This window comes from Larimichthys crocea, chromosome XXII (genome assembly GCF_000972845.2).
Source record: "Larimichthys crocea isolate SSNF chromosome XXII, L_crocea_2.0, whole genome shotgun sequence".
NCBI classification, from domain to species: domain Eukaryota; kingdom Metazoa; phylum Chordata; class Actinopteri; family Sciaenidae; genus Larimichthys; species Larimichthys crocea.
The window spans coordinates 13353054-13377351 of record NC_040032.1 but is presented as its reverse complement, the minus strand read 5'-3'; the positions used below and the strand labels follow the sequence as shown (position 1 = coordinate 13377351).

At 42.5% G+C, this 24298-nt stretch overlaps 1 protein-coding gene across 7 annotated transcripts in view; it reads left to right on the top strand.

Moving 5' to 3' along the window:
- Window positions 1-23220, top strand: part of LOC104933516 (vacuole membrane protein 1) — a 59143-nt gene extending 35923 nt beyond the window's left edge. For 5 of the 7 annotated variants that reach the window (XM_027273959.1, XM_027273960.1, XM_019255434.2 and 2 more), the window contains 2 exons: window positions 3511-3572; window positions 18863-20386. In XM_027273959.1, coding sequence (XP_027129760.1) covers window positions 3511-3572; window positions 18863-19154 — 354 coding nt within the window. In that variant the 3' untranslated portion in view covers window positions 19155-20386. Of the gene's footprint in view, window positions 1-3510; window positions 3573-14323; window positions 17424-18862 lie in introns of those variants that run through there. The other 2 variants (XM_019255433.2, XM_027273961.1) reach the window with 2 other exon arrangements.
- The last annotated feature ends 1078 nt before the right edge of the window (window positions 23221-24298 follow it).

Sequence of the window (24298 nt, the reverse complement as noted above, 5' to 3'; positions counted from 1 at the left end):
CTGTTCAGAGTGTGAGTGAGTTAAAAAAAAAAATGAATCACACTCTCAGCATCTCTGCACTGCACTCAGCTGGTAGTAAGGAGGCCATTTTGTGCAGCCAAAGTAAGGGGAGTCAACCATTTTGTGATCGCAGCTGCAGCACCTCCAGTGCATTGTAGACCGGTCAGACTGCTGCAGCAGATCGAGAACTTATAGGAAAATTACACATACATCCAAAACCCCTCGAAGAAAAAACATGCCGTGAGGGAGATTTGGCATCACAAATGTTTCTTCTAATCCTGGAAAATCCTCAATTTGCGTCAAGGATTTCCAGATATTTGCAGTATGTTTGTGATTACCACCGGGGGCTCGACTTTCTGTTTTCTAAGAAAACGCTGGGATTTGCTCATTGTGACACACGAAGAGACGAAAGGGTAGCAAAAGCATTTCTCTTCACTCCTTATCATAACGCAGAAAGTATTGTCCTGCACCAAACTGAGAAAAAAAAAGGTGGGAGGTCGAACCTAGTGAGTGCGAGCTGAAGCAGATAAACATTGTCTGTGGGAGGTGATGGAGAGAGAGGGAGAGTTTGGGGGAAGTGGAAAGGAAGGTGGTGGAGGGGGTGAGATACATGCATGGTAGACACAGTCACACACCATACCAGATTACACCCAGAGGTCCCAGGGGCCTCCGCTGACAGAGGTGTGTCCGTCCCAGTCTCTCAAAGAAAAGAAAGACTTCACCTGGTTCTGTCAGGTAGCTGCTCGTTTGAGTTTTTTCCCAAGCCCAGGTTTTTTTTTTCTTTTTGCTTTAAATGCAAATGAATCAGTAGTTTCAGCAGAAAACAAGAAGTATTAGAAGAAAGCACGCTTGGAGAGCAGGTGACGTTCTTCCCTCATGGGCCAAGAGGGAACAAAAGGGGATTTTGAGGCTTGTGGTGTGTGGGTGTGTGTATATATGTGTGTGCTTCAAAGCGTGTTTTTGATCTGGGTTTGTACCTGTGCTTCAGGTGTGTTCTCAGCAGCAGTCTCCAAGGAAAGGCTTTTTTTTTTTTTTAAATACAGAACTACTTCTGCCTTTTATGCTCCGTAAGCCTTACGTCTGAATGTCCGACTGTTGAATGGTTTACGCCTTTTGTGATGCAGCAGGTCACTTGAGAATGAGGGCTGATGTCATGGAAACACACGTCAGGCCCTTGAGATAGGTGATTTTTTTTTTTCTTTTTCCCGAGGACAGAAGAGTTGCGAGGTGTGGCAGAGGATTGTGGATTTTCATTTAGAAAAAAAAGTGAAATGAAAAGGTTGTTATTGTTCCACCCTTTGACATTTAATCTCGTGCATCGAGTTGCAACAACACGACATCTAAAAGCAGGACGCTCTCACTTCCACATTACTGTCAATTCACTCAGATCACCTCATGGTTCTTGATAACGAATGTTCCTTTTCTATTGAGAACTGACTGCTTCCCCCTTGTTATTGTGTTTGCCTGGCTGTGTGAGACAAACTTGTTATGACTGGGATGTACGTAGCTCTTATCAGCATTCTCTGAAATGAGCCAGTCAAAGACCATGTCATCGTTTGTTTCCGAGCAGACACATTTAGGGGATCTTAGTCAGCTTTCCTGTGTCGGCCATCTTGCTGTCCCTTCCTGCTTCCTTCTTGTGGCATGGCAGATCAGTCATCAGTGTCTGTTAAGAAGATGTGGGTGCACAAAATCCCCATTCAAAACTCCTAACTGAAGTTTACAACGTTGACGTGAGAGGATTTACTCGCTGTGACGTCTCGTGTTTATTTTCCGCGAGGCTCAGAAATAGTACAACAGCAAATGTCAAGTTTTTTTTATTGTAGCAGATGTCAATTATAAGTTTGTTTTGTTTTTTAAAGATATTTTTGGGGGGCGGTTTTGAGCTTTATTTGACAGAGACGTCTTGAAGAGTGACAGGAACATAGAGAGAGAGAGATGGGGATTGACATGCGGGAAAGAGCCACAGGTCGGATTTGAACCCTGGCCCGAGCCTTCGTACACGGGGCGGCTGCTCTACCAACTGAGCTGTTTGTGTGGCATTGCCAACATTTTGACATTTATTTCCACTCTCTTGTTCGTCTGTCTTCTGTCTAACCTTCAGTGAAGTCCAGAGGCTTAATACCCACACAAATCTAAAGACAACCAAATAATACTACGTGTTTGGACTCGGTGACATGTTACATAACACAACAGTGTAACTGAGCAGCAATAAAAAAAAAAAAAGCTGTCACGTTTAATTAAAATCATTGAGGCATCCTGATGCCAAGATATCTTCAGCGTAACTGTAAAGTGACGCTCTGAGTATTATTTCTCTTGACTTATAGTGTCTTACTCTGCGTGTTTCCTACAGTTTTAGATTTATTCACACTTTTGTGGTTTTTAAATTGATTTGCAAATTATCTGTGGTCCTCGTTGCACCGTTGCTAGGTCAGTTTGCAGCAGGATTGGTGCAGATCTGCACGTCACAAAGGTAGTGTTTCATTTCCTTTGATCAGTAACCTGTTGCAAAAGCATCCTGAAAAATATTCTGCTTATCACGAGGCTGATTATACATAAAATTATTAACAACACCTACGTAACATGAGAGGTTTGACCGCTGTGTCAGATAAGAAATATTTAGACACTTGCACATTACACTAAATATTCTAATTGAAGCTGCTCATTTAAATAGAATGAAATATTTAAATCCAAGATGACATTTTTATGGCTCTGTCATTATATAAAATGGAAAATTCTAGATGTCTCATGTATCATACACTTTTCCCTGTAATTCAGCAGTATATATTTAGTATCTTTGGAAAACATGGGATTTGGACGAGAATTTAAAATAAGGTCCTGCGGGTTTGAACAATTCTTTTCTGCACGACATGAGTTTGTAATGACGGACCCGCGAGAAACAACCTAGAGGTTACTGGATCAAACCACATTTTTAGTGGTCAAAACACACGTGTGTTTATGAGAGTACAGCAACCTACAGCAACTCAAGAGGGCAAGCAAATGACCTTGCAAAATCTGGGGTGGGTGCATGTTTCTGCACCCCTGCAAGGAGGACACGGGACTGATAGGAGCAAAGAATAGCTGCCAGTCATCTGCCCGTCCATTCTGGCCCAGTGACTAAGCAGGAATCAGACGGACTGGAGTCAGCCTCCAGACCCCCTCTGAAGCAATGACACATCTCCTTTGATTCCTATACTCATCTATCCATCCATTCTTTACACACAAACACACACACACACACACACTTCTTATGACAGTCATTGTGATATGCTGACCTAGTGTACTGTGTTGGTCATGTGTCATAGAGCCCGGGCTTTTTATGTCTTACCCTCCATGACAAAAGCAGCTTTTAGATCAAACCGCCTTAGTGGTGCAAGGCATGAGCCAGGTCATAATGGGTAGGGTGAGTGTGTGTGTGATGCACATACTGCCCTGCTCTGAACCCCAGCAGTGACCTCATGGTTCAGTTACTGACTCGCTCTTTCTGTGTGTTTCTTCTTTGTCATACAGAAACTGTTTGTGATCATCACCTTCAGCAGGCACATAGTGGAGCAGATGGTCTCTCTCATCGGGTGAGTAACCCTCAGCGGGCGTACGCGCGTGTGTGCTTGTGTACGTACGCGCGTGTTTGCTCACCAAAAGTACCATGTGGGATGTGCAAGCTATGGCACATGAAAGGGTTAATGCAGGACTTGACGGTTGAGGGACCTTTTGGGTCGTCATGTGGCATTCAGGTAATTTCTGTCCCTTTGTGTGGATCCTGCCTGTTCCTCTTTGTGACTACGAGGAAGGTCACGCAGAGTCAGAGGTGGCTTTGAATTAAACATGGCGCTTTCGGAGGATGACTTGCTTTTGTCCCGCTTGAAGTACTTTGCACGGACCTTATTTAAAAACAGAGGTTTTGTCACATTTTGTTCCCCCTTTTGGCTCCTCTCTCTGCTGTAATAGTCTTCATAATGATTAATGGCCTGGATTTTTCCACTGGATGACTATGGGCATGAACATGTTCTGCCCTGCTTCACAGGACGGGATGAACTCTTGTCTACCACAAAAACCTCCTTTCTGCTTTATCTCTCATGATGCACTGTTGTTGGTTGGTTGGTTGTTACCTACCTGATCTCATAGGGAGCACTAGCCAAAAGAGAGGGCTGCTTCTCGGTGTCTAACGATTGATCAACATGATTCAACCTCCCCGTTTTTTAGATAGAAAAAGACCTCTCAGGTCGGATGTGCTAATGTTTATTCGTCTGGGAAATCTTGGGAAGAAAAAGTCGAGCGTCCGGTGAAAGTGATTTCACGTAGGAAACTTAGCTGTCAGTATTTTTGTGTGCCCAGCTGGAAACAGCGTGATTATACCAACACCATTAAGTTATTTTGTAGGATTAAAAGATTAACGATGAAGCCGTCACACACAGACTGGTTTTTGAAGATGTAAAACCAGTAAAACCTTTTAATAAAAATGCAAAACAAAAGGTCAAAATCACACCTACACCCACACACACACACACACACACCTCTTTGAATCTTTAAAATATGGGCTAAATGTAAGTAAGTTCAAAGAGCCTCGGTGCTGGGTGTGGGTGCCACGATGGGTACCATGATGGGTGTCCTTGTAGAGATGCCAGAGGCTGCAGCTGGAAACTGCCCTCTACACACCTGCCTGTGGGAGTGTTTGTTACACACAGACGCACGTACACAGTCATATGCTCATGCACCCTTGGCCTGTCTCACGCTGACACACACACACACACACACACTTGCTGAAATCAAGCGATGAGATTGCATCAGCTCTCTTCCTTGCCATGTTGTCTTCTTGCGCGTTTGCTTTTCTAAAATGAATTCTGGGAGACTTTGTCCAGCGCCGGCTCCCGCAACACGTTGCTGTTGCTCTTCTTGTTCTCTGCGTCTGTGTTTTTGCGTAGACGACACACGAATCTTCTTGTTAGTGCCACAACGTAAAAATATGTTGCAGTTTAGGTGTGATGGATGAAACTTAGATATCACAAACTTTATGTTGAAGAAATGTTGAAGTTTTTAGAAACTCTTTATATCTGTGTGTGTGTGTGTGTGTGTGTGTGTGTGTGTGTGTGTGTTGGGCTGTGAAAGACTTTTCCACTCAGTCAGTCACTGTTCATTGAGCTGCAGACTCAGAGCGACAGATCATTGGTTATCGACAGGTTTCACTTTGACTCGAGGCCCCGCTTCTTCTCTAAAGGAAGTTTCCCTCTTGTCAACTGTCAGCTTCCTTCCTCACTGAGGCCCTTCCACCTTCACCTCTTACTCTCTGTGCTGCTCTCACTCTCACTCACACGTTACCTTATGAATGAGCGGCAGCCTTTCAGTTTGAACCATTTAGGCACCAGTCAGACCACAGTGTTAGCGTTAACTACGCAGGTGCTTGAAAATAAATTTACACCTTTACGCTCGTTTAAACGTTGGCGCCTGGAGTCCCCACCCCCACACGAACAGTTACATATGCATGCACACATGCATACTTTCTGTGACACACACACACACACACACACACACACACACATGCAGATCAAACTCAAACATTTGTCCTCTCTTTTTTTTTCTCCACGTGTTGTTTGTTTTCTTTCTCTCGGACTTTTCCAAAATTTTCAGTGAAACATTTAAAGCCTGAACTTCGTCGGATTTGCAGTGTGATCTGATTTTCCCCATTTTTTTTAATGATTTTTTAATTGAATTTTTCAAATGTGTGGAAACTATTTTCCACAAAATGCTTTGACTTTTCAGTGCTGCATAAACAGATGAAACAAAAATTTAGGATTTAGAGGCTCGCTTTCCAAAAAGCGTTTAATGATTATTTTTGAAAATTCTCACACAGATGAAAAATTTGTTGTGTGGTCTGATTGAGTTTTATAACATCTGAGGAATTTTCAATGAGCCCATGTGAAATATTATAAGCGTGTGGGGCATTTGTTATCGTTATCTGTTTTTTGTTCATATAATAAAATTCACTTTGAACTAAATGCTTTTGCTGGGTGGTTAAATAGAGACACAAATTGTGTGTTTGTTTTGGATTTTTAATATTTAGGCTCAGTTTGTTTTTGTTTGCCCAGCTCTGGATTCAGTCTCTGTAAACTGAGGGAATAGTATTTGTCTTTGTGGATGACTGAAGTGACCGTTGGACTTTGGCCGTGGTGAATTCATTCCCGCATGACATAATGCAATACTACACAATTAATTTCCTGCCCTTTGCCTGTCAGGTGAGCTAGTTAGCACACACATACACACAGACAGACACACACACACACACACACACACACACACACTCATTCAGAGGACACTAAAGTCAGTGGCTGTAAGCTCTCAGTGTGTAATAGCTCACAGAACATGATTTCCAAAGACTTTAAAATTTCAAATTATCTGAAAATTACTGAAGATTTACAACATTTTTTCATTATTGATTAATCTATTTATTGTTTATTTTATTTAAGTTGATCATTTATTAATTATAATAATGTATTAACTGCCTGATAAAACACACAGTAACATATTTCATTATGAGTCTATCACGAGCGTCTTGTTTGTTCAAAATGTGAGACTTGTTTTACCCGGTGAATCCCCTGAATTATTTGTTGTAGTGTGACCTTTCGTTTTTGAAAGAGCTTTTTTTCAATAGTAGTAAAAGCGCATACTTTCGTGATAAGATGAATACAGAAAGTGTGTGTGTGTGTGTGTGTGTGTGTGTGTGTGTGTGTGTCTGTGTGTGAACATAAGTGACTTAAAATTTCCATTACTACAGATTGCAAGTATTACATATTTGAGCAGCACTTCATAACTTAGATGTGACGAACTGATGATTTGAGAGACTGAAACTCTGCTGTGCGGTTGTCAACAAATAAACACTGCTGTACAGTACATCAGCGCAGTTTGATTAATGCGTATTAAGTTAATATTCCTCTAATCATGACCGAGCATATTCTCTTATTCACCCAGCAGGGAGTGTCCACAAATTCTTTTAAAGTTTCAATAAGAGAATATTGTGTGTTGCAACACTTATGTCTCATTTCATTTTAGGAGTGATCTTATTTCCAAATATGGATATTTCTAAAAGTTGTCACTCATTCATCAGCAGTTTTAATCAGGAAAGTAGTTTTTCTATGAATGGAAATTCAGTCTGTTTGGATCTGAGGCTTAAACGTCATGAAGCTTTTTAAAACTGTCAACATTCATTTTCATCGCCTCTGTTAACAAAAATGACTAATTCCTGAGTTGTTGTTGTTGTTTTTTTACTAGCTGGAAATTAAATGTAGAGAATATGCAAAGAAGAAGCTGAACATAAGTGACTTAAAATGTCTGATGTTCCTCCTAAAAGCTAGACCAAAAAAAAAAAAAAAAGTTTGGTGGAAAAATAAGTTCTGTCCTTTGACAGTTGTTCAATCAAGTGAAGTGTTTTTTCCTTTTTTCAACTGTTTTTCCAATCACCGAAAAAAAAATGTGTGTCAGACATTTAAAACTTGATGTATTACTGCTTCATGTGTATTGTGAAAACAGATTCTCATATCTCCGGCAGATGGGTTTCACTCTTGTTTTCCTGCCATACAAACTATTTAAGGTTAAATCTATAACCATCTGTCAGCCTTAGTAGGATAATAATAAAGATAATTTTGCTTTGAAGTGCCAGTAAGTCACAATAAACCTTCCTCAGAAGGCTTTTGGGCTGATAACAGGAACTGATAACCAGGTCAGATGGAGCTGTGTGTCTGATCAGACTTGTTAGGTTTCTTATGTCCTGTGACTAATGTACAGATGTCTCCCTCTTCAAGACCGGCCGTGTGTGTACAGTCATTGTTTAAGTTAGAAAACTCTGCAAACTCACACTGAGTGGGGCTTTGATCAAGATCTGAAGCAGTTGCACATCACGATGTTTCATGCTGTTATTTACTTTAAAGTGTTTTGCAGTCTTTCACCTCTAGTCATAAAGACCCCTGCACAGGATTCAACAAGTCATGAGAGTTTTGTAGATTTGATTTAAATACATGAATAAATAAATATCAGACCGTAAACATTTTTTTTTAAATGTATGTATTTTATTTTGTAATTACATTATATCACCTAAATTTCACCCCTTGAATCTTGAAGACTTATCCCACAACCCTTATATTTCCTTGAATTTCCTTGAAATTCCCTTGAAGTCCCCAGAAGGACTTCAAGTGAACAAGCCCCGACTGCTGTGCTCCATATAACTTCAGGGCAACAGATTAATCTTTTCAGTGCCCAATCCTCCCCATCCTCCTTTCTCTTATCTCAGCTGGGGCTTTGTCAGCCAGTGAGGTGGAGATATACAGCAGGAAAAGCTCAAAATCACCCATTGTATGCAGTAATGGAAAAGGGAGCTTTCCTGTCCTTGACATGCTGCCTAGGTCTGCAGTCTCCTCGTTTGATCTGTTGTGAGTCGCCAACTTCGATCCATGTCGCTTTTTCAGAAGCCACATGTGATGATATATACGAACAAGAAAAAAAAATAGAAGTCCTCCCTAATTTTGAGAACAGCTGTAGTGATGAGGCCTGTTGGGCTGATTTTGTGTTGAAGTGCTGGTGATTCACCGTCTACAGAAGTCCGGTGTGTTTACACCTTGTCGGTGGTGACTGTGGTAGGACTGGGTTTAGTTTCTGTAGAGGTCTGGGAAGGGCCAAAGTGTGAGGAAGGTTACGGTGCTGGTTATGTTTGTGAGAATGTGGAAAAGACAGAAAGTGAGAAAAGAGAAACTGTGACAAGAAGAGAAACACCGTTACAGTTTCATCTGATCATATCTCAACTTCTGGCTTTTTGCACCAGTACTTTAAAAGACTGTTCTCAATAATCCATCATCTTGATTGAGTTAGCCACCCTCCGTGCATTGTATTGAGCCAGGCAAATCCGTCAGACTCATGTGTCAAGGGAGGGAGCAGGCTCTCAGGGAGAAAGCCATTGAGGTGCAGAGAGGAAGAGTCATGATCTGAAAAGGTTTATCCAGTAGAGAGTGGTGTGCCCGGTCCACAGGGGGAACCCTGCGCGTCTCCATGAGAATGCATGCATTTCCATGTGAGTCCATCACTAAGGTGGGAGTACATTACCAGCACAATGGGCCTGCAGATGGCTGTTCCTGCCACACACGTCTGTCGGCATTAGGGGATCACAGCAGGCGGGCAGCCCTGCTCAGAGGGAGGCTGGGGGAGAGTCACAGGTCAGAGCAGGGCAGTCGGGGGTTGTATGAGCTGCTCACCGGATCATACTGGAACTTTCCAGATCACAATCAACATTTTCATTTCATTATAATGAGAGCAAAGATGCATGCCAGTTGTTTTAATTGTAACGTTACACCTTAAGTAGGTATCCTTAGGTTGCTTTTGGAGTAAGCATAAATCAGTTAAGAGAGCTGAATTACTTTCAGCTTACTTCCTGCACTGACATTTTTTGATCTGGTCTCTTTCTGTACTTTGATTCTGTGTGTGTAAGGGAATTTTCTACCCACTAAATTTATGGACTGACTGTGGATTTTGTCCTCTATCACCTACTTACTGGAGGGAAGATTGCAGCAAATAAAACCTGTTTTAATGTTCATTTTGGCTCCTGATTTATGTTTTATGACAGACTTGGGAAAAAAAAAAACTGTGGACCGATCCTTCAGTGTAATCCATTTTCTTCTTATGTTCCTATTTCGTACTAGTCTGGAGGTCAACCCACAATCTTCTGGACGTGAACTGTCGAGCAACTCGAGAAAAGTTGGGTGATGCTGGGGAAGTGAAATTGCTGAATTGAACCATGCAAATCAAACTATTCTGGGTTTTGCACAGTAGTGCAGTTATCTGTGTTCTTGTAAAAGTAGTGAAGTTATAGGAGAAATGTCTGTTACTGCTCGTTTCCACAGAATTTCACCCATCTTTGCACACTCCCCCTAACTCATATAGAAACTAGGTTTGTGTGGTTTCATACTGAATGTTGAGTTGTCTGAGTTGAAGGCAGCTGTAGCGTGTGCTCGTATGATTTGACAACCAGGGAGGGATTTTTTTTTTCACCACAGAGGTCTGTGTGAAGCAGATGCACCAATTTGGGGCAAAGAAACAATCAATATCTTTTTGTGTAATGAATATACAGCACTGCAGTCTCTCTTCTTTAACCATTTACGTCTCTGTCACATTCCTATAAATAGCCTTCTTTGAGCCACATGAGCAAAGCCTTCCCGTTAACCCAATCTGCAAGAAGGGAGTATTTTTCGATCCTGTTAGTCACTGGGTGCTCTGGTCACCTGAGAAGCGCCCCTGACAAAGATGGCATTGATCAGTCCTTCCACGACCTGCCCTGCTCTCCTCCAACCATCAGATGCCTCACTTAGGATGACGGGATCGGAGGCAAACAGGGCGAGACAGTGTGAGCGGGCTGAGGGATGGAGTGGCAGGCTGCGGCCGGCTGTCTTTTTATACAACGTCGTTAAGTTTAATGCGAGGCCCGGCGGGGCGTCCATTTTCTCATCTCCCCCACTTCCATTCTGATTACCTTGGCCCACGAGCTCTGACAGAAATACAGAGGCAGTAACAGAGGTTTGACTCTGAGCCAAAAGGTCTTACCACAGCCATTTAGAATAATATTCAATCGCTCAAGAAGACTTATTGTTCATATCTTGTACTGTAGGCCTATTTCTGCGGTTAATAGCACACTGAGGGTACGCAACGATCTGAATGTCATTGTAGCTTGATGAGTGAGTGTGTGTGTGACAGAGAGAGAGAGGGAGAGGTCAGATGTGTGTTCCAGGTCTGGTGTCATATCATGTGCCTCTCAAGTATAGCAGGACTTACTGCTTTATTCCTCTCTGATTCATTTGTTTTGGTCCCCGGTCTTACACTGTGCCAGACTACACATGCTGCTCGCTCATCACATCATTCCTACACATGCTCAGTTCAAGGCTCTAAAAATTACTAATCTGTTTATTCATCATGATGGCAAAAGGCTTGTGTGTTCTTTTAGGGAACAGTACACCTTTGATTCATTTTTAGAGCAACTCATTTATCAGGGGGAACACAACGTGACCTCGAGCTCTTAATCAGCATCCTCCACTGAAGTGTATTGTTTTGTAAATCCCGTGGACGTCGTAATGCGTGCTGTAATTTCGCCAGTTCTCATGAGTATGTGTCTCTGTGTCTGTGATCTGCCAGAGGAGTCATCCCAGACAGACCCTGACTCAGAGGCCAGGCGGGCAGCCATCCGAGCCCCTCTTCCGTCCACACCCTGCCTCCGCCACACCTCCGTCAAAACAGGCACATTGTCCTCCATCGGCTCAATTCACAAAAAGTTAGACAGGGAGAGCGAGGTAGGAAGGAGTGTTGTTTGCGATCATCCTTCCCGTAAATATGCCACGTATTGTCCAGTTGTGAATAATCCGTGAGAACCAGGGCAACCATAAATCTTAATTATGAGGAGGCTGTGTTTTATTTGTTTTATCCCAGACACATAAATCATTTGCTAATTATTTTTATTCAGTTGAACCTCAAAGATTCACCACTCTGAACATAATTTATTACTTTGAAAATCTTGGGATTAGATTTCTATGGCAGCGTAAATCAAATTCATACAATAATAATGTCTGTTTTTTTCTTTCACCTTTCCTCAGTGATGTTCCAGTACATGAAGATACTGTACGTATATACTACTACTAGATACTGTAGCAAGACATTTCTGTCTCACAGACATCAGGAACTTTCACTTGTCTTCACTCTTACACTTAACCACAACCTCTGCAGCCTGTAAACACAAATGCAAGGCTATATGTACAAAAGAAATATCAAATAACTATATCCACTTTCACTTTCAGTGATTTCACTATTCTATGCATCTGTCATATTTAAACGTTGCCGCACAAAACAGTTTTAATAGACCTTGCAGCTTGCCCTTATGTTTTATGCCTATAGAGTAGAACATGTTATTATGTACCTAAAAAGATATAGAGCATGTTGTGGCTTTTGTAGTAATCTATGTGGTTGTCTGACTGTACATGAACCACACCAGCTCTATACAGTACACTGTGGGACTGTATGGAGCTGGTGTGGTTCATGTACAAAGTCCCACACATACACTTTTGTGCTGACTGGCTAACCTGCTGTGTTGGATTAGTGACATACATCGCGTTTATGGGACAGTCGAGCTTCAAACGGTCTCAAGTTCTCATTTATTCCACGTGCCATTAATTTTCCACCCCGTGACCTCGTTTCTTTGGTGTGTTTCTGCCCTTCACATTTATTTAACATGTCGTAATGTGTTCATTTAACCCCTCTTTTTTGGGGTTTTCTGACTTGCTGCAAAGTTTCCCATTTGGGATTAATAAAGTGTACATTTAAGTACAAATACAGTAGGTGGGGTTATCACCGGGTCATTGGGTGTTCATTTGGGGAAAAAAAAGGGGGCGAGACGTTGTCCCATAGGAAACAATGTCACCATACATCCCAAACAGCGGCCATTTCTCCAAGCATGACATCACGGGATGGATGGAGACACTCTGAGTAAGCAGCGATGCCCTAAACATCTTCTGTTCCTCCACCACCACCTCCTCTATTTCCAGCAGGCCTGACGCTGCCGCTCTGCAAGTAGAAGTATGACTTATCTGGATATGTCTCCAGTCACATCTGACTCATTGAACAACCCTTTCTCGCCATTGGAAGGGTACAGGCCTGGTTATCCAGTGACCCAGCAACCCCACACACACCTCCACACCCAGACCGAGAGGGTCTGTGTGGGCATGCCGACCTGAAACCTGGGGGGTCATAGGGGTTGGAAGGCTGTTTTATGTGGCTGTCTGGGAAGTGAGAGGAATAATAGACTGCTATAATTGGTGCCCCCTGATTTCCTGGCAGCACTGCCGGCTCCCGAGAGGGTAGCATGTGTCCGAGCTTGTGTATATGTGTGTGTGTATGTGTGCTAGCTGACACATGGATGGCTGTGGAGCAGGGATGTGATAAACACACTGGGCAGGGGGATCTCCGTCCAGGAGTGGGCTTTCATGCTTTAGTGGTGAAGTCATTGGGAAAAAGCCCGGTTAAACTGGAGGAGGAACAGACTGACACACACACACACACACACACACAGATATTACCTTACATTTGCACGTGAATCCAAATTTTCCTTACAATAAAGTGAAACACACATCTCTTGTCATGATTACATTATTTCATTATTTTGACACTTAATAAAATCAAATTAGAGCAGTAGTAATTCATCGAGCCCTGAGCTGATAAAAAGGAAATGAGTCAAACTGTCAGTGCTTTGCACAGAGATGGCGTAGAGGTCCAAGTTTCAGTACCTCAGGTCAGAACACCGCCTAACCACAGTATGCACGTGCGTCTTGTGGTGTCGGCGCTGTTATGTTAGGTGTGAACTGTGGCCCTGTGGAGCGTTGGGTAACACCAGCGATTGCCTAAGCCAGTTGTTGTGATGGTGTTGTAACCAGTTGGACCTGGACAGGGTTTGGCTGTCATGTGAGCCCTTGTTCTCTATCATTTCCCTGCCTGGAACGCCAGGGCACGTGCATGTGTGTGTCTGAACTTTTGGGATTTTCATTAACATAAAGAACAAGAAAAATGCGTGTGTGTGTGTGTTGGAGTGCCATTGGAGGTGGCAGCCTTCAGAAGGGGCAGACGGGTCAAAGGTTGCCACTGACTCATGGCCTGAGGAATTCAGTTTTCACCAAACGAACACAGGACGCCTAAACACGCTCCACGCTCTGTGAACAGCAGCAGGAAATGATAGTTCATTAAAAAATGAGAGGCTGAAATGGCGTTCAGCAAATTAACCCTTCACAGCAATAATCAGACTGCAGGAAGCGGAGGAATGTGGGGTTTTCCCTCCATTTCTTGCCCAGTTTTCCAAAAGCTTATCTTACCCTCATGTCTTTACTGATTATTGATCAAGTAGGCTTCTTTTCTTGGTGTGTTTGGTTGGTTTACAGGCAGGCAGGGCGTGGTTTCTGACACCGCTTGGTGCTGTTTTATTGCAGGTGAAAGTTATATGATAACAGGAGTGGAGGCTGTGAATAGCCTTGAGCGCAAAAATTTACTTTTTCATCCCTCACAAGAGCGAATATGTAGCTTTTGACACCTAATTATAATCTTTATACATTTTGAGCAGAGAATGCTGATTTGTATCTATAACCTGCAGCCCAGAAAGATACATAAAACTGCATGTGCTCGCTTTTCTTTGTAAGAAAAACTAAGCAAAAGTAGACGTTCTTAAGAAAGGTGTGTTTGTTGCAGGAAGTGTATAGATTTCCTTGTATATTTTACTGGCAATATTTTCTTTCCCTCTATTCTCTTCTTCTGGATTCTTTAGCAGACGGAGGTGATGAGTCCTTCTGTGTTGAGGAGGACGGGGAGCTGTAGAGGTCACAGATCACACCACATGTCAGCGTCTCTATTTTGAATTATTTTGTCTTTGTTACTTTAAATTATTTAAATTTTGTACAAAGAAATGAAATATTTATACTTCATACTTCATTTATTGTGTGTGTGTATATGTGAGGTGTGTGTGTGTGTGTGTGTGTGTGTGTTCTCCTCACAAACACAGAATAAGCTGGTCAAAATTGTGCCTCGTTGGTTTGATGGACTACCCTAAAATTGACTTTGATTGTAAAGTCCACCAACAGGCAGCATTGTTGAATTTCACTAAACACACGGATATAAGTTGTCAAACAGTTTGTGGTTCATATGTTTATGTGGCACAGTCGCACTGTACTGTATGACCACTCAGAATAATTCGGAAAAATTAGGGGGGAAAAGTGGTGTACGTTTTGGTGGCACTGTGGAACAGTGGCGGTGCTGTGGTTTCTCCTGTGTCTCTGGACGAGAGCTGTTGGTGTCCAGAAATACTGATCAAACTGTGTTGAGTCACTTTGAATTTAGTGTTGAATGAAGTGGTAATCCCCCCTCTCAAAACACAGTAATTTTGCACATTTGAATGACACAGACTTGAACAAAAACAGCATGCGTAGCGGTTAATGTCACTTTTCTGTCTGTTGGACTTGAACTCATCACGTATCCGAACAGTTTTATACCCGCTTCAACCAAAAAACTTAACTCAGCTGCTGAGCTGCACTTCTTACCTGACACACAGTCAGACGTGTAACACATTTTTAACATGTTGATTTCTTTAAATATCTACAGCTTTGCTTTTTAATTATATAAATATATATATTGTTCCTTATATGTGATAAATGTATAAATACATGTGTCCTTGTTGCAGCTAATAAATCTTAACATTTAATAATATTTCATTATTTTTTCTTCGTTCTTAAGTTATTGACTTACTGACTAAATGAAAATGACTTGATGGAGTTACGATCTTTTGCTCTTTCATATCTATAAACCTACATGTTACCTATTTGATGTTGATTAAGAAACAAATTATCACACACACACTGCACAATATTTAACTTTAATATGTGCAGGTATGTAAGATACACCCAGAGTGTTGATAATAAGCCACATATATTTGCTGGGAATGATTTTTACAACCCATGCAAGTGAAGCATCTTGTGCTTTTTTTTTTTTTTTTTTTTTTTTTGCACAACTTCTGGAAGTAATTCAATCAATTGGAAAACAACAGTTATAAAGTTTGATAGGATCCACACATGCAGGCTTTTGTGGCTGTAAAACCACCTAGATTTTAACTTTACTTTCCCTTATTGATATTATTATCCTTTTTTTTAACAATGCCATATTCTTTCTCTTTGGAAGAACAAAGTGAGAAGAGTCACATTTTATAGATCTGTTTGGATTAACTGTCTTTTTATACTTCACAATAAATTTGTTAGACCCGTTTATATTTTTGGATGCTGACCTATAAAAAGAGTACTCTCGTGTGAAATGCATAAGAGAATTGCTTATTTGAAATAATATACAGCATTAATTTGTGTGTCAGTTTCTGTCCTTTACTATGACATTAAATGACAAAAACTGTTGGAAGACAAAAACTACAAATTGAATGTAGTTTTAGGCACATTTTTGCTTATGTTTCAGCTCATTAAATAACATTACAGATGTGGATCTATTAGCTTTATTTTAATCACGAGTGAAGCATTGTATACATTTAATAAATTAATAGAACCAACATGCATGCTCTTCTACAGGGCTTCATTAGTATTTTTAAAGCGAATTATGCTTGCCATAAATTGAGATATGATCCATTTTTGTCAGAAGCGAGCCTTTATAGTTAATACAGAAATTTGGCAAGAGCTTTCAGAGGGTAAAAAATCCGATGTTTTGCTATTTAAAAAGTGCTGTAAATAGTTTTGTTCAAACTGATTTATTTCCTTGTTTGTCAAGGCCACAGTGTCTCAGAGCCTAACTGAGGAAAAAACATACAAGTGAGGACTTTTCTGTTACTCTGACTTAAAGCACAGGATTGTAACAAACCAGTTGTTAAAGTTTGTTCAGTAGCTGCTGTGTAAATAGTACAGGCTTAATGTTTGCCAAATTACATCTTATGGCTGTTATAACTTTCAGCTTCTAGTTTTTTCTCTGCCTCGCCTCGTCTCAATTTAGAAAAGAACCATAAATACCATTTTAAATTTCAAAAACTTTTACTGAACATTAAAAGTCAGCAGCAGCTGTTACAGTACTGTACCACATGAAACTTTACATCTATTTAATGCATGCACAGGTTTCACAAATGTCTCATTTAATTCTAGTGAACAGGAAGTTCGTTTTTTTATCTCTGATTAAGAGAGATAATCTTCTGAACTCCTCTCACAGAAACACACAGATGTTCAGCACAGGTACTCACGGATATATTATGAACAAACTTACAGCAGAAAATCTTAAATCCAGAAATCTGACAACCCCCTGCTGCAAAAAGTGAAAATATAGTCCCAAGAAGCATAAAATCATCAGATTTTTTAATGGAAAGACCAAGAGACAGTCCTGACTGTGAGGCATTAAAAACGTGTTTTAGACTGCTAGCTTTGAGCCTCTTTGTTGGTGGATTTGCCCAGGCTCATGACTCAGTATTGCTCATCGTGTAGGAGATGATTCGCCCGCCATTTCTGAAAAACTGTTTCTCTCGCTCTTTGTTCTTGCTTGTTTACCCCTATCTGCTGAACTCGTGTTTTTTTCCTCCTGTGTTTTCTACTCTTCCCCGTGCAAAGTCATGTTCAGTTTGTTTTTAAATCCAGGATGTATATATTTTAAAATAAGTTTGTGTAAGTTTCTGTGTGTTAGTAGATGTCAGGAATTTGTGAAGTGGGGGGATGGGAATAGGAGAGGCTTTGTTTCCCTCCAAAAAAAATCCTTGCTTGATTTTTGATACCGTGTGTCCTAACCATTTTCTATTGTGTAATTTAAAGCGTGATCCATCTGTTAGACTTCCTGTCTGCTTTATGCCCATTCACATGTAGGATATCCATTACCTGGTATAAAGTTAATCATTACTAAAAGGCTTCCTTGTTGTAAACTCATTTAACACAACCTGTTTTTTTTCTCACCACAACATAGGTGTGTGTACGTGTATGAATGTCTGTGTGTGTGTGTGTGGAGGTGGGGAGGGACGGAAATGACTTGCCTCCTTCAGAGAAAGTTATCAGCTATAAACTCAACCGTATGTGACATTACTGCCCACGCAAACCTGCCCTAAAAATCTTTGATGTGTCTCTGAGCTTTGAGCTTTGATAAAGCCTCCCCCCCCAACGCGAACAAAAGACGCACAAGCAGAGCAAGAAATATTTTAGAAAACAATAGCTCAGGGGATGTAATCGAGCGCCACAAAAGAAAATAAGTGAAGGTCTTTGTATGTATTTAAGAACATACAAAGTATGTATTTGTTTAGTGATTAATCACTAACTCTGGCCTAGGGATGGGCCACTGATTCGCTATTCTAGGGCATTCTCTGCAGTCTCTCGCGTCTTTCTTTTCTTGTTTTTTTTTGGAGTGTGTGAGTGTGTGTGTGTGTGAGGGTGGTGGTGGTGGTGGGGGGGTAGTAGTGTGCTTGTAGTTGGTGACTAAATCTTGTAAAAGGGTTTCCTAATATGGGCCGTCTTACAGAAGCACCCTCCCTCCGTGGGCCATCCCCCCACAGATCTCGACCAGTGATGAGACAGCTCGGGTACGACTCACTTCCTCATTAATTGGCTGAAACCAGTTCTTACAGGAACCGCCAGTGATAAATGTGAGAGTTCTGAGAAGTCATTCATTTCTCCTCGCTGCAGCGGCAGAGGAGGCACTGCAGGGGAGTTGAACGAGTTCACCGATGTGTGTGTGTGAGCGAGTGTGAGAGCGAGAGAGGGAGAGGAAGCAGAGTATGTGTGTGTGTGTGTGTGAGAGAGGAGAGGAAAGCAGAGCGGGAGAATGTGGGTGACTACTGCTGCCGCGGCTGCTGTATGAGGACCGGCCAACTTTATTTTTTATCTCTTTTTATTATTATTTTATTATTATTTAATTTTTTTATTTCTCTAGCTGTGGTACAGTCTGTACTTTTTCTTTTTTTTGTGTGTGTTTGTGTTCTGTGTGCGTGTGCTTGTGTGTGTGTGTTTATGTGTGTTTGCGGGGATGAGCAGTGAAGGGATTGCACTCGTTGATCTCTCCATCTTTCTCTCTCTCTTCTCGGGGAGAGAGGAAGCAGGGGAGACCGACCCTGTACAGGACATAGGACAGCATGCCTCCCTTTGTTGCTGCCCTTGGGCTGGTGAGTAACAATGATGTGACGTGATTTGTACCCCCCCCCCTCCTCTCTCTCTCTCTCTCCTCCTCCCCTCTCTCTCTCTCTCTCCCTCCCCTCTCTCTTTTTCTCTCTTCTTCCTTCCCTCCCTCTTTCCCTCCTTTTCCTCTCTCCCCCCCTCCTCCACCACCTCTCTCTCTCTCTTTCTGTTGGTTGAGGCAGAGCTGTTCCACTGCTGGGTGCGGCACTGCAGAAGCCCTTCAGGGAGTACTTGGAGGCCCAGAAGGCCAAGCTGCACCATCATGCTGGAGAGGGGATCCCAACTGTAAGTACAGGGGCCTCAGCCCCCACAGCTCACAGCCTCTATTCATTCACGTGTGCGTGCCAAGAAAAGAATGCGGCCCCCTTACTTTTGCCTCTTTCACTCCTTCCTTCTCCCTCCACTTTTTTTTTTTTGTGTGTGTGTGTGTGTCCCTTTCTTCTCTTTTATCTAAGCCTTCCTTTATATCTCTGACCCATTTTCCTCTCATGAACACAACTCGTTCTCTTTTTACCTGTGCCATTTGCTTCCAATTAAAATTTGTAAATCCCCACGATATGATTTATTTTTATTTAAAAACAAAACAAAACAAAAAAGAAAAAAAAAAACCTAATTTCATGTTTAGAAGAGAAATGTTGATGTTGTATATTTTACTATAACCTGTAGTGATACAGTAGATTACAGAGGCTTGTTTAGGGCCAGAATGACAGAGTAGGTTAGCGCTGCACTGGGCGGGCTGGAGGAGGAGGGAGGAGGAGGAGGAGGAGGAGGTGGAGGAGGAGGAGAGGGGCCAGTGTGGGGTCTGGCTCCACTCGCTGTACTGAACTGTACTACTGTAGCGCGGGGCGTGCTGACTCATGCTCCATCTTACCAATTGGGAGTGTGTGTGTGAGTGTGGTCACTCCCCTATGTGTCACACACACACACACTTGCACTCGGTGCCCTGCCTGAACCCAGCACTGACTGTAGACCGGGGCGGGGGCCTCCACCCCCCCCTCCGCCAGTGACAATCCATCAAAACCCCCCTGTCTAGAACAAAAAGAGCCAGTTGTAGCTGTAGCCTATTTCTCTTTCAAAGCGTTTTCCCCTCCTCTCTATTTCTCACTCCCTCTTTCTCTCTCTCTCTCTCTTTGCTCTAAGTGATTCATTGAAAACGATTTTTCTTTTTTTATGCGCTTACTAGGAAGGAGAAGAAGAAGAAGAAGAAAAAAAAAAGGATAGGCTGAGTTGCACAAGGACAGATTAAGGCATTTCTAGAACAATGTTCCTTTTTTCTTGTAACTTGAGCCTCCTGCAGTTACAGGAGAGAAGCGAGGCAATTTAACTTGGTGGAGGCAGGCTGCAGGCTGGGGTCAGTGGGGGCGTTAGGAGGGAGGACGGTGGGGGCTGCCGCGTGTTTTATTACCCCTGATCTCTATCTGTCCTGCACATGGAGCTGGATCCCCACCTAGCCTACAGCATCAGGAGCAGAGGGGAGAGCAGGGTGTGGGGTGAAGGGAAGGTGGAAGGCGGTGAGGGTGGGGGTGGCCCTCAGCTTACTGACCGAGCTCCTCTCTCCTCTCTCTCTCTCTGCTCTCTGTGGTTCCTGGCAGGAGGAGAGCTGGCTGTCGTGGCTCTTTGAGAAGGTTGTGGTCATCATGGTATGCTTCTTTGTCTGCTCCATTGTCAACTCCATGGCCCAGAGCTATGCCAAGCGCAAGCAGCAGGAGAAGTACTCGGAGGGCAAGACGGAGTGAAGGCCAGCCTAGCGATCACGGCGAGCCGTCAACTTCCAAAAGCTCCCCACCGCTCCTTTCCTCATTTCTGCTCTGCCTCCTGGCTGATGCCACCACCATTATCTGAAGCTAAATCCATCTGGTTTCTCTCTTGTAGCAACATATTTATGTTGAACTTGGACTTCCATTCACTTGCTTTTGAAGGCTTTTTTGCATTTGGTAGTGATTTCTGCAGTTGTTCTCTGTAAGGTAGGTGCTCGTTGGGGGGTGCGTGTGAGTAAGCTGTTGCATGGTTAAGTGTCCGTGTTGGTGCTTTTAGCAATTCCTGAGCACGTGAGAAGAAGCTGCTGGCAATAATTCTCCTCAGTGAGGCCTTAAGCTGCACTGTTTGTTCCTCTAGGAGAACCTTAAATAAGCTAGGATTATTACTTTTGATTTTCGTGCTGCGTGATCTGTGAAAGCAGCTCAAAGTAACATGTTCAGTAACCTGTTTATTTATCTATATTTGTTGGATTACTAATAAGACATTCTGTGTTTATTACTGTATCGTACTGTAGAGTTGTTGTCCAGCATTGGCTGTGGTTAGATAAGACATTTGTACATAATTGTTTCCACTTTCATTTCTGCATATTGTAGAAGTCAGTCGCAGTCGGAGATGTTAATGAATGTTTCATGGTGCTTTAGATGACCACGTCTTTTGTGTGTGCAGTAAAGCTCATCTCTTGGGTACTTTTTTTTTACTGGATGAGAAATGATAAACCGGCCATGAATCACCCTGCTGGTCCCTTTGTCTGCCCTTATTGTTCTGCTTCCAGGAAGAGAGCACATGAGTCAGCCCCGGGGCTACTTTACCAGATGCAGCCATATATTGAATCAGATCTACGGCTGTGCCTCGGTGCGAGACAGAGATAGCAGGTCGTGTTTGCGTGGCCTGCCACATTTGTTGCTCTCTCCCCCCTTTTTTTTTTTATCTTTTATGGATTAAAGCAGATTGCGCTCTCCACTAATAGACTAGGAGTGTGTCTCAGTATAGCAGATAGTGTCTGTCCCCCCCTTGAAGTTAGAGACAGTCTGTGTCATGGTAAGTGTTTTTCTTTGTCTTCACTTTGTCTTCATCCTTTTTTTTCTTTTTTTTTTTTTGGAGGACATGCAAGCTCATGTTTGACATTACACGAGCAGCTCCTTAATGATCTTTGGGCTCTTTGGATAACATCCATATATTCTTCTTCTTCTTTTTTTTTTTTGTAATTGCCAGTGAAATGTGCTATTTTCTCCTCCTCTCTCTCTCTCTCTCTCTCTGTGTCGCTGCTGTGCTACGCTGGACTGAGCACAGTGGGCGCTAGAGCAGGCACAAGCAGGAGGGAGTGAAAGAGAAGGGAGAGGGAGAGAGAGAGAGAGAGAAAAAAAACCCTCCAGCGCACAGTGAAAAGCGTCTGTGCCGTTACCTCAGCTGAACCTCCGAATGAACTCGTTGCACTGCCCCAGTCACGGAGCCAGGAGACGAATCACTCGAGTAGATTCAAAACAGAGGGGTACTGTTGAGCGGGCTGAACCCTGCGCTCTGCGCTCTGCGCTCTGCACCAGCTCCAGTCAGAACATTCACATCTCCTCTTTTCTCCTGTCATGGTAAGTCGGATTAGGATTTTTTTTATTTTTTAAATTTTTTTTTTAAACCTCCTCCTTTTTTTTTTTTTTTTTTTTTCTTTCATTGTCGTGTCGTGTCCGTACATGCGTATATACGTCTCAGGCATGTCCGTCACTCTCTCGGCCTGTCAGATAGCTTATCAGACTGGTGTTGGCTGTTAAGATTGCAAGGCGACAACAGTCTGTAGGCTGTCTGACATTTCGGGCTCTTTCATCTGACCCAGCATCCTGTTTTTTGTCCTCCTTTCTGTTATTGTCATTGTGCATCAGTTCCCATTTTAGAGGTGTGTGCGCGCTGCCGATGTCACTTCTCTTTATCCCAACCGCTTGTGAAACGTCAGAGACATGGGTCTATTGTTTATTTCCTCCACGCTGACGTCTCTGAGGGTTTTTATTGTGGTTTTATGTGGGGAACTGTGTTTTCGCATGTTTGCAAATGCAGATGTAGTGATCTCAGTAGTATACTTCTGTGTGTACGTGTGTGTGTGTGTGTGTGCGTGAGTTGGCTCTGTCCTCTTGAATTTCCAGAGAATCCAGACAGTACACACCTTATTGCAACACATCACATTGTGACACTCAGTCCTAGGTATGGTACACACAGTGCTCACCAGGCTCTCCCCTTCCCTTTTACACTTCCCTCTTCTCTTTTACTCAGTACTTTCTTCTGTTGCTCAATACGCACTTTTTTTTTTTTTTTTGTAGCAGGCTGCATTTTATTGGAACAACTCTCTTGAGGGGGTGTTTTTCTAAGGGCCACAAATTGGTAATTATACAAAGCTGAAAATCATTGCTTGACCAGTGGATACTTTTGCCGCAAAGCCTCAGTTTTATTTTAGATTCTTCTTCTTCTTTTTTTTTTTTTCTAGAACAGAGAAAAAAGGGGGTAAAACTTTTTCCTGGTCATAAAAGCAAAATCATTGGATAACACTGGAATGGCTCGCTGGCTTACAGAGTGTTTTTCTTGGCAGTTTCAGGATGTCCTGTTCCATAAGGGAGCCCCCTTTTGGCATGCCTGTCTGAATGTGTGTGTGCATGTTTGTCTAGAAATTCTGTTTATATTTCGATGTGTAAGTGCCTGTATTTCTTGTCTAATAGATGTTACTGTTACCTGGGTTATTTTAAAATGTGTATGCACTTTTCCATCTGCTTTCAATATAAATAAAGTCTGTTGAAAAAAAGTCGATTGGTGTTCTTGTTCATTTTGTGATAAGTCTTGACCACACTAGGCCGGTGTTGACCCTCAGGCCTCCAAAGAATCTCGCATGTCAGCCGAGAAAGAGGGACAAGGAGGATACTGAGTCCATCACAACTCCGATTTCCCCGTCTAATGTTTCACATCCAAACGCTTATCACATTACTGATTTGCTCTCTCCACACTGACATCATCTCCATTTCAGATTCCAAGTTAAGCCTTTGCTATGAGTTATGAATTATGGCTACACTAACACTTCTGTCGCTGTGTTTAAATTCAGCACTCTTACCATAAAACAGAATATGTGCTTTTATTCTGAAATATGAATAACGTGAAACATCATTTGAAGAAGTGTTTTCTTGTGAAATCTGAAAGAAAAAAGCTTAATATACAAAAAGTTAGCTGTGACCTACATTTGGGTGACTTGCTATAAAATGAACAGCAGCATAACTGTTAAATAATTTAATGAAATCATATCGATCAGATAAATTCATGTGTCGTACATCATACGGTTGTTCTGTTGATTTTCTGATGATGTGGTTCAGGTGTTTTCGTTCTCAGATCAGTTTTCTGTGGTTATGAAGTGAAAAAAACAAAAAAAAGCAAACAGGAACGCGACATTGGCGGGTGCGAACACCTTGTGATCTTGTGTCCTGAAGTCTGATGTGTGGCCTGTTCTGAGAGAGACCCCTGTTGAGAAAAAAAAAAAGTCCTGTTCCCAGAGCAGCCACACCCTGAGCACCATGAAGATGACTATTTCCACCCACCTCAACCCCACCCCACCCCACCCCCGGGGCTCCGGCTGAAAACCCAACATGCAAATCCTGCCTGTCCAAACAGGCTGGGGGACTGACATTCAAATAATGACACTGCTTTTGTCCTTCCTGTCTTTCTCTCTCTGATCTCTCCATATGCTGTGCATATACTACAGTTGAGTCTGGTTTAATTTCTGGCACAGTGACCCTCCCATCCCCATCACCCCCCGCACACACACACACACATACACCACTACCACCACCACCACCGCCACCTCCCTCACTGTCTCTCACTCTCCAGTTTTTTTCCCC